We start from the raw sequence: 17,267 nt of genomic DNA on the forward strand, positions 1-17,267 counted from the left end.
CTACTAACAATCAGATTGTGAAAATTTTGTAAGCTTTCTGCTTCTTTCCTAATCATCTGCATAATTATGGCCTTGATTTTATAACTGAAGCAATGGTTTTAAAGAAGTTTTAAAAATTGAGGGACTATTTTTAAGCAATTTCTCACATCCCAAAACATTAGTGCAGATCTCAACATGTCTGCAAATAAAATGTGATAAAATGTTTTTCAAAAAACAGTCACTTATAGCAGAACAAAGTGATATTTCTACTGTGAACTATCATTCCTAATCAGAAAATTGGCTTGCTTGCTTACACAATGCTATTACTGAACACATTTAGGGAGCAATTTGTTAATAACAACCCAAAAATACATTCTTACAAAACCTGTGCACAAATCTTGTTATGCATTGACGTTAATTACATTTAGGCAAGTGTAAGATGTCACAAGACCAAGCAGAACGGGAGAGGTGATAAGATGTCAGGCAGTCAAGGGAACCCAGCCCTGTACTAATGGAAATGCTGCTGCATGGCCAGAAAATTATGCTGTCCAGTAACTGATGCAGTTGTGAAGCATGTAGTTATGAGCTTTGTCTGCATGCTGAGAATAACGTGTGTCCCTGTTCCACCCATAAGTCTCTCTTTTTGTTTGTTTATTTATTTATTTATTTCCAGTTGCTCTTCAACAAAAATGAGCAGGCATAAAAAGCCCTAGAGGTACGCTGCTGTTCAGAGTGAAAAACTATGTTTGACATGTACTGTATTTGATAATCCTGGTAAATAACAATTATTCTTTCATTATAACTTCAGTTCACTTTCGTACTGAAGTACCAATAGCTGTTGTCATCTGTATACCCTTACAGGACCCATGTCTCGTTTTTAATGTGCCGTCATCTTGTACAAATACATATACAGTGTCAGGACATGTTCTAAAGCCATCTGAAAAAAATTGCCATACTATCACACATTAGACGAGAAGTATTTTGGTTTTGCTCAGAAAAGTGACTGTGGAGTCTGAATTCTGTAGACATGGCTTTGGTCACTCTGCTGTCTGTTCCCCTGGTAAAACCTGTGCTTCTCTCTGGTTGCTTTCTGCAATCAAATACCTATTTCCTGCCTGCTGGGGAACGTACACAGTGTACAGGCTGAAGTATATTGGCAGAGAAAGACCAACCATTTAAAAAATAATTTCAGAAATCTGATTTGATCACCGTTCACATGCACTTAACCCGAATACTCAAAACCACAGATTTCACCATACTGCCAAATGTTAGACTCTAAAAAAAAGTCTTGCTCTGAACATTTCCAAGATTTATCATCCATTAACCCCAACATGCAGAGTTTACTTTAGACCTGGTTAATTAGGCAGTTACTTCTCTTATGTCAAAAACTTTCAGAAAGTAAAAGGGAGAATTTCTGAATCTGAATTCTCTCAGTGCCAGGAGGCACACAAGGCGCGAACATCGTTCTTCCACTTCTATCGGTCTGCGGCTGCGTGCTCTGGAGTCCCAAGGGCCACAGCGCAGTCTTCGGTTGTTTTTTTTCTCAAGACATGACCGATCCAGTTCCATCTCCTCCTCCTCACTTCATTATTGATTTTCTCCATCTCCGAGTTGATGCTCGTCATTTCTGCAACTTTTTATTTTTTTTTTTTCCGGGAGGAGGTAGTTGGCCTCCTGCCCAACCCCCATGACTTGGAGGGCCAGTGGTTTTTCTGTCAGGGTGGCCTTCCCTTAGGCTGCGTTGGTTCGCGGCACCTTCTTCAATTTTATCTGGTGCACCCTCCAGAGAGGGATCCCCTGTCCACCACCCAGGGGACGCGCCTTCTAGCCGTGCAGCCCCAGCCGAAGGAAAGGGAAAATTTATGCTGTTATATTTATTCAGTCTTGGAAATTACGGATTTTTTTAAATGTCACAAACTGGTTATTTGGATATAATTTTAGCATTCAGATCAAAATTTTTGAAGCTGTTTTGCTCACTAATGTAAAACTGGCAATTTAGACAATTTAAATGAACTCCTGCCACCTAGTGGAGACTAAGGTGTCCTAGCCAAAGCTCATAATAAGGTCTTTGTCATTCAGTATTTTGCTATTCAGTTTGGTTTAGCAAAATAAGATGACTTTATAGTCTTAAATATACATTCGCATTTTTGCAAATCAGAATTATTAACCTGAAAAGAAATCTCACTTGCTGTACTGATTGCCTTCATAAGCATATTCTTTACTATAAAATGATAATCATTACTATAAAAATCAGAGCAGTTAGAGCCGTTTCATTCACATTTTAAAGCAAACAGTAAGTGGGTCTTTTTCTCATTGCATCAACTAGAGGCTATCAGACCTGCTTAGGGATTATCCTGCTAAGGCCTTATCCATGCATAGAAAGTGGTATTCTTTTTACTAGAAAGATATCCTTGAGTCAATGCAAACTTTCTGCCTCTTGCTTTCCTCTCATTGTGGATGTGGCTATATTACTATAAAAGTGCCACACTAGTGTAGCCAGTCTCTCATAAGGGGAAGAATGGCAAATTTAGATTAGCTTAATTATGGGTACCTGAGAAGTTTAGCCAATGAAAATTAAACTCTAGCAGAAGAAAAAAAATATGTTTATGTGAAAACAGGAGAGGCTCACAACAGCTCTAGTATGAGAGCATAAAATGACAGCCTGCCCCATAATTTACAAGTGTACGTACCACAAGGTGTCACGTAGTACTTGCCATTTATAACAGGCTCCTCTAGTGGACTCTTTTCTTTTATTCCTTTTTACTGGATGAGCAAATCCATGGTCATTGTGCCCATTCTCTGCTTCTTGTAAGAATACAAGGAGTAATCTCCTACCCTATACCTTGGTTGTATTAAGACAAAGCTCCCTTTGTCAGAAAAAGGTCTGCAGAATTAAACTTGCTATTTTTAAAGTGTAGGGCAGAAAGGACTCTGGATTTAAACAATAGTTAAATAAAAAGGAAATTTTACTGTGCTGTTACCCAGACCACTGTACCTGCAATGATACATACCTTGTGCACCATTTCTAGACAGCCTCACTTGACTTCAAGAGAAAAATTTCAACCTTTCTGCTAGAAAATCCTTATCAAAGACATGCAGGGTGCTACATGCCACGAATACATAACTGGCAGAACTAAAGAAAAATGTTTGAGCTTTTCTGAGTGCTGCACAATATTTCCAAGTTACCAGTATGAGCTGAAAAGGTGCCTGTGAAACATCAAATTGCAGTTCAACTAGAAATATTAATTGAAAAGCCATTGTTAAGCTGTTTAATCAAACCGCAACAATGGGGAATATCATTCCACACATACATATATATTAGTTAACTAAGCTAACGCTAATGATGTGTAAGACATTATTACTTGTCTTAAACGTGAGCAGCTCTCTGAGAAAGAGAACTCACTTTGTTAGAGTTGGTGTCACTGTGTCATTTCCATTTCACAGCTGCAGAGTTTTATTCACAAGCACAGGAGCGATGCACTCATTTTTTTAATGCAGTTCCTGAACAAGAGCATCCAGTCCTTTCTGATTCTTTTATTTTGCTCTTGAATTGCAAAGAGCGGAAATGTCTCTATACGTCCCATTTGAGGAGTCAGCTATGTCATGGCCAGAGCTATATTTTTACCAGCCGCTCTGCACTAGTGAATGGATTCTTAACATGCATGAATTTGGCGTACATGAATTCTGTTTGGCCAGTCCAGAGTATGCCAGTTCATACACTGAGACCTAGCATCAGGGATATTTAACTACCTCTCTAGTCTGCAACTAATACTGATCACATAAGACCTTATGCCCTCCAAGTTTTTTAAAATTTGTGGGATTATCCAGTACTGGCCAAGTACTTTTTAAGTCTTTCTGCTCTGTTGTTCAACAGCAATCAGATGAAACTTACTTATCAGACCTGTACAAGGTGTTGCAGTGGAATTGGTAATTTCCATCATTATGATTCAGCCTGCAGGGTTATATTGCCATCAAAAAAGCATCACTTCTTCAAACAGTAAATTCAAGTCCATTTGAAATCTTGAGCTTATAATTTTCAAAGGCCTTTCCCAAAGTGCTTGTATCCATTTCTCATAAGCTTGGGTTATGATGAGGAGATGTGGTACACAATCTTTTTACTCGTCTAAAAACAAGGAAGGTCTGCTGAAGTCGCACCCGTCTGTGGCCTGAATTTATATTCCTCGTTATGTAACAGCAACTACACAAACTCTATCCAGCACTTGACTGTTTGTGGAAAGAAAGAAAACAGAGCTCCCATGCTTCATTGGTTAGCTTGGAGCTACAGCTACACCTGTGTGACTTTACCTAGTTGTGACTACAGAAAAGGTTTCAGTGTTTTAAGTGAGCAGTGTGCTGTAGGACATTTCAAGGCTTGTGTTCAGATATTCCCATCACACTTTTTGGTGCACAGTTGAGGTACTCCCCACAGTGAACAGAGGACACAATTGATAGTGCTGTCAAAGCTTTCAAAAAGCAAAGAAGTTGCAGAGCAGTCTCTTCTAGATGTCATTTTCTGAACGCTTTGCATTTCTATTAGAAAGATTATTTTAAAGGTAAAGTATGCAAAAGGTATCCTTTGAAATTGTGATTCTATCATTCCTAAGTATTTCAGAACTTTCCTTCCAGTATCCTGGAAACTGCCACTGAAGATTCAGCATCTCAGTCCCTTTCTTAGGTAGTCACCATATATTTATCCTTTTTTTTCCACTCTACTTGTGGACCCCTTGGCCAAGAAGTGTTGACCAGAGGCTTCCTTAAAATCCATGCAATGTTGCAATTTGCACCTGCTTCCTTTATACTTGTATCTGTCTAGCAACAGCTATTAGTGTAAGGCCATATTGCTTTGTATCCACTCAGTTAATTGATTCCGATTACCTTTTAGAATGTAAAATGATGTCCCTTTTAAAGTATAAATATAGTTAATGTAGGAAGCAAGAATACATCGAGGAAGCTATCCAGTGGAACTATAATCAGTTCTTAGTAGTAATACTGAATGGGTCATAGTAACTAGCAATAAGATAAAAAAACCCTAAGAAGTCTTGATGTGTTATGAAGCAATACAGGATATATGAAATGCACAAACTAAAATCACTGTGGTTTCAGTAAGTATAATTCCATCTGATTTGTTTTTGCTTTCAAAAATATGATTAATATTTTTGTCTGAACATAAGCATTTCCCTATCCATCCTGATGTAGTATAGGGAAACACTGTCCTAGGTGTTCACAGTGAAACTGCCAGCCCATCACTTGAGAGGTTTAGGATTGAGTTCTAGTCTTACTGGGCTTTTTCGAGTTAGTGAATGCCCTGTGTGTGAAATAGAGTGATACAGGTCTTGGAAATACAGTTCTTAACTTCCAGACCTGGCAAGGTGCAGCAGCCTAAAAAAACAAAACTAGAGCTCAGGATCTTAGAATCATAGAATCATAGCATCATTTAGGTTGGAAAAGACCTTTAACATCATCAAATCCAACCATTAACTGAGCACTGCCAAGGCCATCACTAAACCATGTCCCTAAGCACCACATCTACCCATCTTTTAAATACCTCCAGAGATGGGGACTCAACCACTTCCCTGGGCAGCCTGTGACAGTACCTGACTGCCCATTTGGTGCAGAAATTTTTCCTAATATCCAATCTAAACCTTCCCTGGTGCAACTCGAGGCTATTTCCTCTTGTCCTATGGCTTGTTACGTGGGAAAAGAGAGTGACACCCACCTCACTACAACCTCTTTTCAGGCAGTTGTAGCGAGTGATAAGGTCTTTCCTCAGCCTCCTTTTCTCCAGGTTAAACAACCCCAGTTCTCTCAGCTGCTCCTCATAAGACTTGTGCTTTAGACCCTTCACCAGCCTCATTGCCCTTCTTTGGACACGCTCCAGCACCTCAATGTCCTTCTTGTAGTGAGGGGCCCAAAACTGAACACAGTACTGGAGGTGCGGCCTCACCAGTGCTGAGTACAGGGGGACAATCACTTCCCTCGTCCTGCTGGCCAGACTATTTCTGATACAGGCCAGGATGCCATTGGCCTTCTTGGCCACCTGGGCACACTGCTGGCTCATGTTCAGCCAGCTGTCAACCAACTCCCCCAGGTTCTTTTTCACTGGGCAGCTCTCCAGCCACTCCTCCCCCAGCCTGTAGCGTTGCATGGGGTTGTTGTGACCCAAGTGCAGGACCCGGCACTTAGCCTTGTTGGACCTCATACAATTGGCCTTGGCCCATCAATCCAGCCTGTCCAGATCCCTCTGTAGAGCTTTTCTGCCCTAAAGCAGATCAACGCTCCCATCCATATCTTCTTTTATCTCCTGCGTATCTTGTTTTATACCATTCGTTTGCCTCCTTGTTCTTGAGACTGGCAGGTCAGTTTGGTCCCTGACCTATCTCAGAACCATCTCAGGGCTCTTGTGTCTTGCCCTGGCAGCAAATGGCCTTTCAACACTGTTCCACAAGACTGATTCAAGTCAGAAGCGTTACCCTTACCATCCCTGATGCCACCATGCTCGTTCCACTAGGCCAGAATGTTGCCAAGTGTTGGCATCCTACTCGGGGTTTGCTGTAAAATCTATATAGTGAAACCTTTTCTGCTTCATCCAACTGGGCAGATCACTTCATTACAATTTAAAGGTCTGTACCACACGGGTCAGGCATTTTCCCTACAAAATGCAGTTTCCAAGTGATAAATCTTCTATTGCACCCAATAGTTCACTCCTGGACATTTCTCAAGCTCTGTTTCTCTTTACTTGAAAACCACAACTGTTTCAGGCAGGAACTTATGCCACTGAAAGCTTCAGTTATTAAAAAGAAGAATCATATACTCAAATATTTGCAAAATAGCCCTGTCCAGTGTTTGGCAAGTACAATATACCTTTGTTTCCTATTTGAGCTGAGCAAATTTGTGTTGATGTTTGAATTTCTGGTTTTAAAACACTCTCTTAGGAGGGTGAGGTCACTCATGAGTAGAGTAAAAATTCTACATTGAGAAAGAAAAGGGAATAAACTGCAGAAATAAGTTCTGTAATTCCCTGTTCCTGACAGTTCACAGACAGAAGAGAGCAGATAAGTTTCTCTCATCTATCCTTTATTGTGCCAGGCTCATCCTACAGCCAAGGAGCTCCAGTACGCACCGTGTTTCTGCTGAGGTTGTTTGTGCGCTCCATAGTATTCCTCTGGCAAAGAGGAAAGGCAGAGGGATTGTATTTGAACCAGATGTTCAAGTACAGTAGGAATTCGGTCATTTTTTCCCTCCTCAGAGCAGACAGACTGGCCTAGTATCTGGTCCATGATGTTTGTCCATGACGTTACACAAGCCTATTAAAATAATTACTTTTTACCCCAGTTTCTTCCAAGTGGAATCACTCTGTAACACCCACAAGAGAAATAGGGAAGTAGTTTTTGTTTTGATTTGTGCTAGGAATTTCTCTATGGCCTAGATATGGAGAGAGATAACTTGGAGAGGGAGAAAAGGCAGATTAAAGAGGAATCCTTATGACTACTTGTGTTACAAGGCAGATCTGAAAAGAGCATGTAAATTTAATATCTGCAGAATAAGATTTGTGCATGACCCATTCCAGTTAATTCTATCAGATCAAATGCTCTGAAATATTTGCAATAACTTTTTATGCTTTAGCAGTGTATGTTCCATTTGGCTTGCATATTTACTCAAGCAATAACCTCCAGAATGAAATAAACTTTGTTGGATCCCTTTCTTACTTTCTGATTCTCACCTATCTGTCTCTTGCAATCATTATGACATAACCATCGGGGAAGAAAAATGCTTTTAACTTACCTATTCATTGTTAAACATAAAAACTCTATTTGTGTACTACAGCTTCAGCCAACTATTGGCCACGCACCTGATGAAGCACCTTTTAATCCTTACGTGCTGCAAAGGAAGAGAGGCCTTGCAGGAGCAGAAAAAGGTAGGCTGAGTAATTTATGTCATTATACAATTTCCTTCTTTATGCCAGAGATCTCTCCTCAACCCATATTTCTTTTTTCTTTCATATATTTCACACCATGTTGTGTATTAGTATCGCCACTATCATAGCTCAAGCCTGGTAGCTGAAACTGCCAGTTGTCACCATCTGTCATAAAAGTCATTTAGCAGAATTCCCTTTTTCCATGTTGAAGTGAAAGATTATTACTCCCTTGACTCTGAAGGCTGCATCCTTACACTTCGTAAAAAGAATTGTGCCCTGTTGCGTCCACAGTGCCAAGTTGGTGCTCAGGCTTTCTGTAAAATGCAGTTAAAGACGGGTGCCTAAGAATGAACTACATATAAGGCAGCATTTGGAGTGAAGAATTATCTGAGGTAACTGATGGGAAGTACTAAGGAGAAGGGCCAGCCTTTAACACTCCTTCTGTCAAGGAACATCCTGGTTTCACATTATGCAGATGCTCAGTAGTTGGAGCATGTCACACAGTGGAGGTCACTCTCTTTTGGGGTGTTCTAAAGTACCTGTAGCTGGACTGCATGTGGTTTCTTTATAATGCCCTCATAAGTCAAACACATGATGATCCTGAACATAGAAAGGGTGAATATAGTAGCTGTGGCAGCAAAAATGTCTCACATAATGTCTAATTTTTTCATTGACTGAACTGCAGGTGATCAGAGAGAGGCCTTACCCATGGATACTGAGGTCTATGAAAGTCCATATGCTGATCCAGATGAAATGAAACCAAAAAATGTCACTCTTGACAGGAAATTGTTAACCTTGGAGGAAGGAGAACTTGGCTCTGGCAACTTTGGTACTGTAAAGAAAGGGTTCTATAAGATGAAAAAGTAAGTGTTTCCTTCTGTTTTCATGGAGTCTAACATGTAAAAGCTCTAGCCTTTATTTTTCAGAGCAGCAGTAATCTTTGCATGCCATTTGGGGTGACAGGCTGTACCTAAGTAATTTGGGCTAACATTCACTGGTGTCTGTTTTTGTGCATACAGTCAATCATACACTCATTTTCTATACACTCATTTTCTTTTCCTCTGTTTGCAGACACCTCTCTGCCTGCAGCATAGTCACCTCCCAGTCATTATTTTTGTCTGTAAAGTGGGAAAGTGCCCCTTGTGACTGTTTTCTTTCCTGTCAGGGATAGTAGAGTGGGAGGTCTGCTGCCTTCCTCCACAGTTTGTATGGGCAGTCATGCTACTCAGTATTTCCCATCTGCACAATCTCTCTTTACGAAATAGTGTAGAGTGCCATGGACAGTTTACCTGTAGCAAAGAGATTTTCACCTAAAATAAGTATGATAAATACCTGCTTCATGAAGCTGGAATGTTGATTTTCAAGAAGACAGAACATGTTGTGACCTCTTTTATCATGTAATTGCAGTAGGAACAGACCCTGTTTACACTGACAGAAGTGGGAGCACCTGACTGTTCATGCATTTTCATAGTAAAATGTAATCAGTATGTTGTTTAAGTGCATGGGCTGATTATGTATACACTTTCACCACTTGAAGCTGGAGGCATTTCTTTAGCCAAGGTTTTCAGAGCCAGGAAGGATTTGTCTTTTTCCAGTACAATCTGAGGGGATTTGAAGGGCTCTGGTCCCAGCTTGTGTATTTGCTAATCTTGTTTCACACTTGAGCTCTGTTGATCTCATCAGTCACTCTTTCACTTATGAGCTGAAGGCTGCAGGAGTAGGCTTAGTTTCTCAGGATTTCAGAGCACTGCCTTGGGGCCTTGCAATGCTGCATGTTCTAGTCCCACCCCCAAAACACCTCAGTGCTTAGAAAGGCCTTTATAGGTTTTCTTGCCAAAAAAAGCTTTATGGCATTCCTGCCAGAATAGGCAAGAAAAATTTGTCCAGTACATTTGTTTTCAGGCTTGTTAAGACGTTTTTATAACTATTTATAGTTTTCTCAGGTTCTTTCCATTCTTTTTCTTTTGCTTAGCTGTCTTCTGAGTATTTGATAGAAGGATGTTCCTATTACAGTCGGGTTTTTTCACCTCTGAATGTTAATTCTGTCTTTTGTCACAGTTTGTATTATGCACACAGAAACATCAGAAGAAGATTGTGTGCCTTTGCACATGGATTTTTCAGCAACTAATCCCAGAACTGGGTTCTTTTTTGTAGGGGTGCCAAACCAGTGGCTGTAAAAATTCTTAAGAATGAGAGTAATGATCCAGCCATAAAGGATGAATTACTGAGAGAAGCAAATGTAATGCAGCAACTGGATAACCCGTATATTGTCCGAATGATAGGCATATGTGAAGCCGAGGCCTGGATGTTAGTAATGGAAATGGCTGAACTTGGGCCATTGAACAAATTTTTGCAAAAAAATAGGTATGTATGCTTTGATTCCGTTTCATCAGATTTATCCAAAGGGGAAAAAAGGTCCTTTTTTTTTTTTTTTTCTTTAAGGGCAATTTTAAATTGACATGTTGTTAATGTAATAACTAATGATTGTAGTTACTCTTCACTGGGACATGACTATCTTGTACATGTTTCCCAACTGCCAAATATTTCTGGTAAAATAGTGCATTTTGAATAAATGAAAGAATTTTCACATGTCCTTTAATTGCTCATTTATTGATATGATCACACATCATCTTGCTCAGGACATTCTTATGCTGCCTGTTCTAGTTAAAGCTTAGCTAAACATAAGTGGATCAGGTTCCTAGTTTGATGTGGGGAAGTTCATAGTAAAGATTTATATTTGAACTCTATGAAAAGTCATGAAAATGAACTCCTGACCTCTTAAAAATTCAATTATGATTTTCAGACATGTCACAGAGAAGAACATAACAGAGCTGGTACATCAGGTTTCCATGGGGATGAAATACCTGGAGGAGAATAACTTTGTTCATAGGGATCTGGCTGCAAGGAACGTGCTATTAGTCACCCAACATTATGCCAAAATTAGTGACTTTGGACTTTCTAAAGCTCTTAGTGCTGATGAAAATTATTATAAGGTAAGATTTTCACAAGACATGAAAGCTGTATAGTAGCATAGCTTAATCAGGTTATTTTCAGTTGAAGTGCAGTTGTTTTTAGAAGTTTAAAATTAGGAATAATATGTATCATCTGTTATTTTATAACCTGATTGTAGGTCACTGATTTTTAAAATTTGAGATCCACATTAAGAGATGTGTAGGCAGGAAAAAGCTAGTCCCTTCTTTTATTTGCTTACTTCTTTCATTTACTTTTGGCAAACTTGTCATTAGAAGGCTGAAATTTACGGTGGAAATTACATACCTCCTTATATAAAAGGGGGAAAATGTCTTTGTTGCAGATATGAACTTTTGGGCACTTAGAGTTTTCACCATGTCTAAGGAAAATTTAGGCTAGCACACTGTACCGTTAACTAACAGAACAGGATTTGGGGAGTTCTTTGAAGGAATACCATTGGTAAATAATCATTTGATCTAAGCAGAATTTGTTTAGTTTGGTGTTAAATTCATTGGATCTCTGTACAGGTTTACTGCCACATTTAATAAGGTAAAAACATCCATGAGAAACAAAGGCTCTAATCATGTCTGCATCTTTTTTTCTGATATATTGCTCTTGCAGTTCGAATTATTTCTTCCTTCTGCCAATTCCCTTTCATCAGCTGTTTAAAACTAATAAGCCAGACCATGAAACACTGCAGAGGAGGAGCAAGCATGTACTCCCTTCTGATGACCTTCCTATGGGAATAGTAACTGCTGGCAGAAAAGGCAGTAACATCTTAAATCACTGTCGCTAGCCTAGCCAGAGCTGCTTGTCAGAGGTTTGAGAATTGGTATCAAAGGCCCATTCCCTTTACAAGTCCACAAAATGCAGTGGGGTTCTTTCACTAGATTGAGCAATGTGCTGGGATAGCTTGACACTTGCATTGACGTAAAACAGTGTTATAGCATACTTTAATCAAACTGCAGTTTGCCACAAGGTGGTCACTGTGCTTTGAAATGGAGCATCAACTTCAAGTAATAATGAGACTCAGTGTGGCTGGGTGCGTATCTCTTACCCTCTGTGGAGAGCCTAGATGAAAAATCTCACTTTTAAAGAGCAACTTTAAATTAAATGCCACCACAAACATGACTCCAGGTCATTTAGCTCAACTTTGTTTTACCGTAGATTTCATTTCAGTGCATTATTTTGAAAGTGGAAGATTAGGAACAATTTTGTAACACTTTTGAAGAAGCTGCTACCCATTCTGTCTAATGCCAGCTGCATCAGAAATGTTATGGTACTTAGTAGAAATGTGTGCAGATCTAAGTTAACTTGGCTTATATGAATGCTGATGTTGTTTACTACTTACCACTGTCTCTAGCCTGCTTTTTTTCCTTTCTGTTATGACTTACTTTAGGCACAAAGTCATGGAAAATGGCCAGTCAAGTGGTATGCTCCAGAATGCATGAATTTCTACAAATTTTCCAGCAAAAGTGATGTCTGGAGCTTTGGGGTTTTAATGTGGGAAGCTTTCTCTTACGGGCAAAAACCATATAAGGTGAGTAGTTCTATCATCTGGTGATTTTTTTTCTGTAAAAATTCAGAGCAAATTTGAACCAATGCCTTTTCCTACCTAAAAAGAGTTATTGCCGGTCAAAGCAGGCCTTAGTGCCCCATCTGTTGCAACAAATGAGTCAAAGGATAGCCCAAAAATCAACTCCAGGCCTCTATTTGTTTTATACTAGCATGTGTGCTGTAATCATTTGCAACTCAGCTGACTGTTCTGGTCACCCTGTTCCAGGGAATGAAAGGTGGTGAAGTTGCACAGATGATTGAAAGAGGAGAACGAATGGAACGTCCTGAAGTCTGTCCAACAGAAATGTATGATCTAATGAAATTGTGTTGGACATACAAGTAAGTGTGATGTGATGCTCTCTCTTTTAATAGAAGTATATTTTAATCTACTTTGTTAATAGCCAGAAAGGGGAGGGGAAAGGGTATTTCAAAATACATCGTTTCAGCTGGTGTTCAGCTTACAAACAACCTCCAAACTAAGGAGTCAGTTGCACTTTCAAGTGAAAATTAGCTGAGTTATTGAGTGTACTACAAGAAGCTGATTTTGCACAGCTGATTTTGCTGGAACAGTTACACACAACAAATAGGGTATCATGAAAAACAAGTCATTCCACAAAAAGGTCAGTCTGCTGTATTTTGAAAAGAAAATTTGAAATTAAGCAAATATTTTTGTTTCATTTTGGATTGTATTTTGTTTAATTTTCATTTCCAAGACTTTGGCTTTACTGAAATTTCAAAGTCATATTGCCATATTATTCCTTCTGTTCCTCAATAATTAATTGTTTTGACCTATTTTTCTCTTCTGTCATTTCTGAATATAGTTAGATTGGATCCCACATTGACCTCCTATTAGTGAGAGGCAAAATATCGTTTCAGATCATAACTAATATGTCAGAAACAGTTTTTCTGATTGATAACAATTCAGAAATTAGAATTATGAAATACAGAGAAGAAAGAAAAGAAAGCCTACCTGGTATTCTTTTTTAATTAATATATTGCAAAACATTATTAAAAATGTTTTATGATTTATCATTTTAAACTATTTTGTTGAAGTTACTTTTAGCTGTAGGAAGGTCTCCATAAAGCACCCAGAGTCTACTGTAATGTCACTTATTCTTCCAGTTCACCATCTGGAGAATATGTGTGTCCAACAAAGGTCTCTGGATTCCATTTAAGGAGCTGTGGTATTTCACTTTTAGGTACCTTGCTTCTTCGTTAGTTTTATTACACCTAGTACTCTAGAAAGAATGTGGAGCCATGAAATAATTTCTGCCTTTTGGTTTTACTCAAAGAATGCTGTAACAGTTCTAGAGTGAAAGGGATCATTTTTTGTTATGATTAATAAACATATCATAAAGCATGCTGCTTTTTATTTGCTTGTACTCAAATATCTTTAATATTGGAAAGAAAAAGAAAAAAAAATTTAAAAAGAAGGCTCAAGTCAGGCAGTGTAACTATCTCAATATGTAATGTATTATTGTAAGGGCTTGTGGTCAGTTTAATTATGTTCTCCCAAATCAACAGAGTTGCAGATATAGAGGAAAGAAATACAGTACAGCCATATAGTGTATGCGTAGGCACCTCTCAGTGGTGCTAAGCCACTCTATATGACTGTAGTACCCATTATAAGGCAGATATTGCACTGTAAATATTCTTTTCTCTAGATTATTACTGACGTAAATGAAGTAGAAAATGAAATGGAGCTGATTTACCATTTCTTTCTTGAAGTACCGTCACCAACCACAAAGTAACAGGCATGATTGATAGTAAATCCACTGACTGGATGCTCTATAGTGACATTTGCCACTTGGTATTCATTTGTAGCATCATTTTGGTAGCCCTAAAATATTGTGAGCAGCTTTAAATGAACTACCACTGAGGTAAAGTCCCAAGCGTTACAAGGCCCACGCACCTTTACAGCTTTCTCCTTCCTATGCAGTGATACTTGTCGTCTTTCCACAGCGTTGATGACCGACCAGGATTTGTTGCGGTCGAGATGAGATTACGTAACTACTATTACGACATTTCCCACTAACAGCATGAAGAACAGCAGCTTCCAGCCAGCAGTTCAGTTTCCGAAACCAAGTGACTTTGATTTTTGTACTGCCGCTTTCACCCTGCAAAGCTCAGAGCTAAGCCTTGTGTCTGTAGGGTTGCCTTTTCTGGCCTTCTGCGCAATATCCAGCCCCGAAATAGAGTGTTGAAAGTGAAGAGGCCCCAAAACGAGCAGCAAGGACGTCAGAGCAGATGCTTATACTTTTGCTACATTCCATTTCATTTTAATTACAGCTTTACTGGCATTACATTTTGTGGTCATGTAAAACCTATTTAATGTCTTTCAGCCCTCTTCGTCTCTTGTGTTTGAATGCAGATTGGGATTTAGATTCTTGTTATTAATATTCTTAGCCCTTAAATGCATTAAGAGTTGTTCCATCCTTCCCCCTCCCCAAGGAAGAATAGCATAAACATTTCTCACCGTGAAGGAAATTCACTGTGAATGTGTGTCGGTTGCTTTGACTGACAGCATGTTTGATTTTAGTCCCAAGACCCTTTAAAATCAAATCGTATTCTTCTCAGTAGTAACGTAGGCAGAGAGGAACTGGGAGATGTGAATTTCTAACATCATCGTCTCCTTTAAGTGTGACCAGCGTCTCTAGTTCCTCATCTCATGTGGAAGTCCAGCTGTCCCTCAGGGAGTTATTTTTTTCCTGGTGAAACCTTTGAACTCAGGGGCTTGCTCTCACATTGGAACAAAATGTATCAGCACCTAAGACAATGATTCTGGGTTTTAACATGAACTCCATCACTGCATTCCTGAAAAGACAGCTGTACAGTGAAAGGTGATGGAGCACCACCTTTCTTTCTCTGTGCTGTTTCAGCCTTCTCCAGAGAGATCTTTTCCATGAATCTCTTTGGCTATACCAAAGCTCCTTGTGCTGTGTTTTGAGCAGCAATCATTTCTATCATCTTTTTTCAAACCTTTCTTGAAAAGCGTTTGTGAGAATTCACCACAGCTTATCACCCCTAGCTCAATATTTTAAAACAGGCGTATGGACATCGTTTACTTTTGTCCACTCCTAAATGTTAGTATTTGTCCTGTTATTAATCCTTGTGAGCATCTCAGGAAACGGTATTTGTGTTATCACTCTTATGTAACACACCACATATTTCCATTAATGTGCAAGTATGGCAACAGTAATAACAAATAATGTAATCAACTTCTGATTCTGTTTTTACCCTTATGCATTGTTTGTCCAATCTCGTTTTAAATATTACAGATATCAAAATTTCTATCACTTATTCTTTACACGTAGCTACTTTACTGGCATTTACATATATCTCAGGAGTCTACATACATTGCATCTACTAGATACAGAGATTTTAGAAGAATATAAAGAATAAGATTTAGAGTTAGATGTATTTATTGCATATGGCTGGTTAGAACATAAGTGTTTAATTGTGTGAACAGGGTATTCTTAGAGATGCAGTGATATTTTTTTATCTCGCAAAGAAACTGTGTGGGCAATTACAGTGAGAAAGTGTGAAATAATTTTCATAAAAGAGATGACTATAAACAAATGTAGGAGTTACTGTAATTTTTTTTTTTCTTTTTTACCAAGTTTATGGTCTATTTTTCAAAAAATACCAGGTGATTTTTGGTAGTTTAATCTTGGGTGTGCAGTGCAAGACACTTCAGAAAGCACATGCTCCTGAAAGATACTGAGTGCAATAGACCATGTTTCAAATGTGACCAAACGTGACTTATATTGAAGACGATTTATTTTTTGTTTTGTTGTTAAGAAACATTTTTCTACAAGAACAGCTTGTGTAGAAGCTAGCCATAGTTACATGTAGGTGTTTTGTCGCTTTAATTCTGTTGCATAGAACTTTTTAGCTCTATGTATGCAATTAGTACATTCATGGGGATATTAGTTATAAACAAATTGCACAAATCTCTACTAGCCAGTGAGTGACAGTACTCAATTTCCCTGAGATAGATAGATAGATAGATAGATAGATAGATAGATAGATAGATAGATAGATAGATAACAGCTCCCTTAAAAAGTGTTATCTGATACAACAAAACTGGAGGAATATTTCTTTCCCGCTCTCCTGAGTGAATGTCACTTTCTGGTATTACTCAATTATTTTAAACTTCGCTATTATGAAATAAATGTTTACAATGAGAATATAAAGTATTGTGAAATAAATGGATTAGGTTTTGAAATGGAAATTAAAGACACTGTTTTACAAAATATGTTGTTTTAACAAGAATCCTTTAATATTTAAGTGCTTTATAAAAAATGCTGGTGCTGTGCAGAGCGTGTATATTTACTGAATTACTGTGATTGTTGTGGAAGATTGAGATTCCTCTGTTGACGCTGAAAGGTACCTGACACGACAGATAAGCCCACTGAAGCCTGGGCTGCTTTTGGAGCTATTCAGGACTAGCAGGAAAATCTCCCAAAATACGCATGTTGTTACTACACCTAAGGCTTTCCGAGATCCTGCTTTTCAACAGCACTGTGCTGCATCTGGAAGGTTAGAGGTGTCAGGAGTCGGTGCAGCGTATCAGCTGTCCAAGGATTTCTGCACTACAGGTAGCAGCTATGCAGGATTTAAGCCACGTTACACCCCACGCAGCCTCCCTCAGGGCTGCAGGCAACTGTTCTAGGTATTCTGAAATAACAACAGAGGGATCCGAGTCTTTCATTTAGCTTTTGCTGCAAGCTCAAGTCCTCAGGAAAGCAAAGGCTGGACGGGACTGAATGTGAGTCTGAATAATAGAGAACAAAGGCCGAGAGGCAGACAACTCCTCAAGCAGGTGCTTACCTTTGGGGGGGAT

General features: G+C 38.9%; 1 protein-coding gene across 2 annotated transcripts in view; it reads left to right on the top strand.

Moving 5' to 3' along the window:
- The window catches only part of SYK (spleen associated tyrosine kinase), a 58,407-nt gene extending 41,902 nt beyond the window's left edge, over positions 1-16,505 (top strand). For both annotated transcript variants that reach the window (XM_082336583.1, XM_082336584.1), the window contains 7 exons: positions 7,804-7,894; positions 8,580-8,757; positions 10,049-10,258; positions 10,698-10,887; positions 12,264-12,404; positions 12,648-12,760; positions 14,384-16,505. In XM_082336583.1, coding sequence (XP_082192709.1) covers positions 7,804-7,894; positions 8,580-8,757; positions 10,049-10,258; positions 10,698-10,887; positions 12,264-12,404; positions 12,648-12,760; positions 14,384-14,456 — 996 coding nt within the window. In that variant the 3' untranslated portion in view covers positions 14,457-16,505. The remainder of the gene's footprint in view (positions 1-7,803; positions 7,895-8,579; positions 8,758-10,048; positions 10,259-10,697; positions 10,888-12,263; positions 12,405-12,647; positions 12,761-14,383) is intronic.
- Positions 16,506-17,267: the final 762 nt, after the last annotated feature.

Source organism: Platalea leucorodia, assembly GCF_965183815.1.
Source record: "Platalea leucorodia genome assembly, chromosome: Z".
Lineage (NCBI taxonomy): Eukaryota > Metazoa > Chordata > Aves > Pelecaniformes > Threskiornithidae > Platalea > Platalea leucorodia.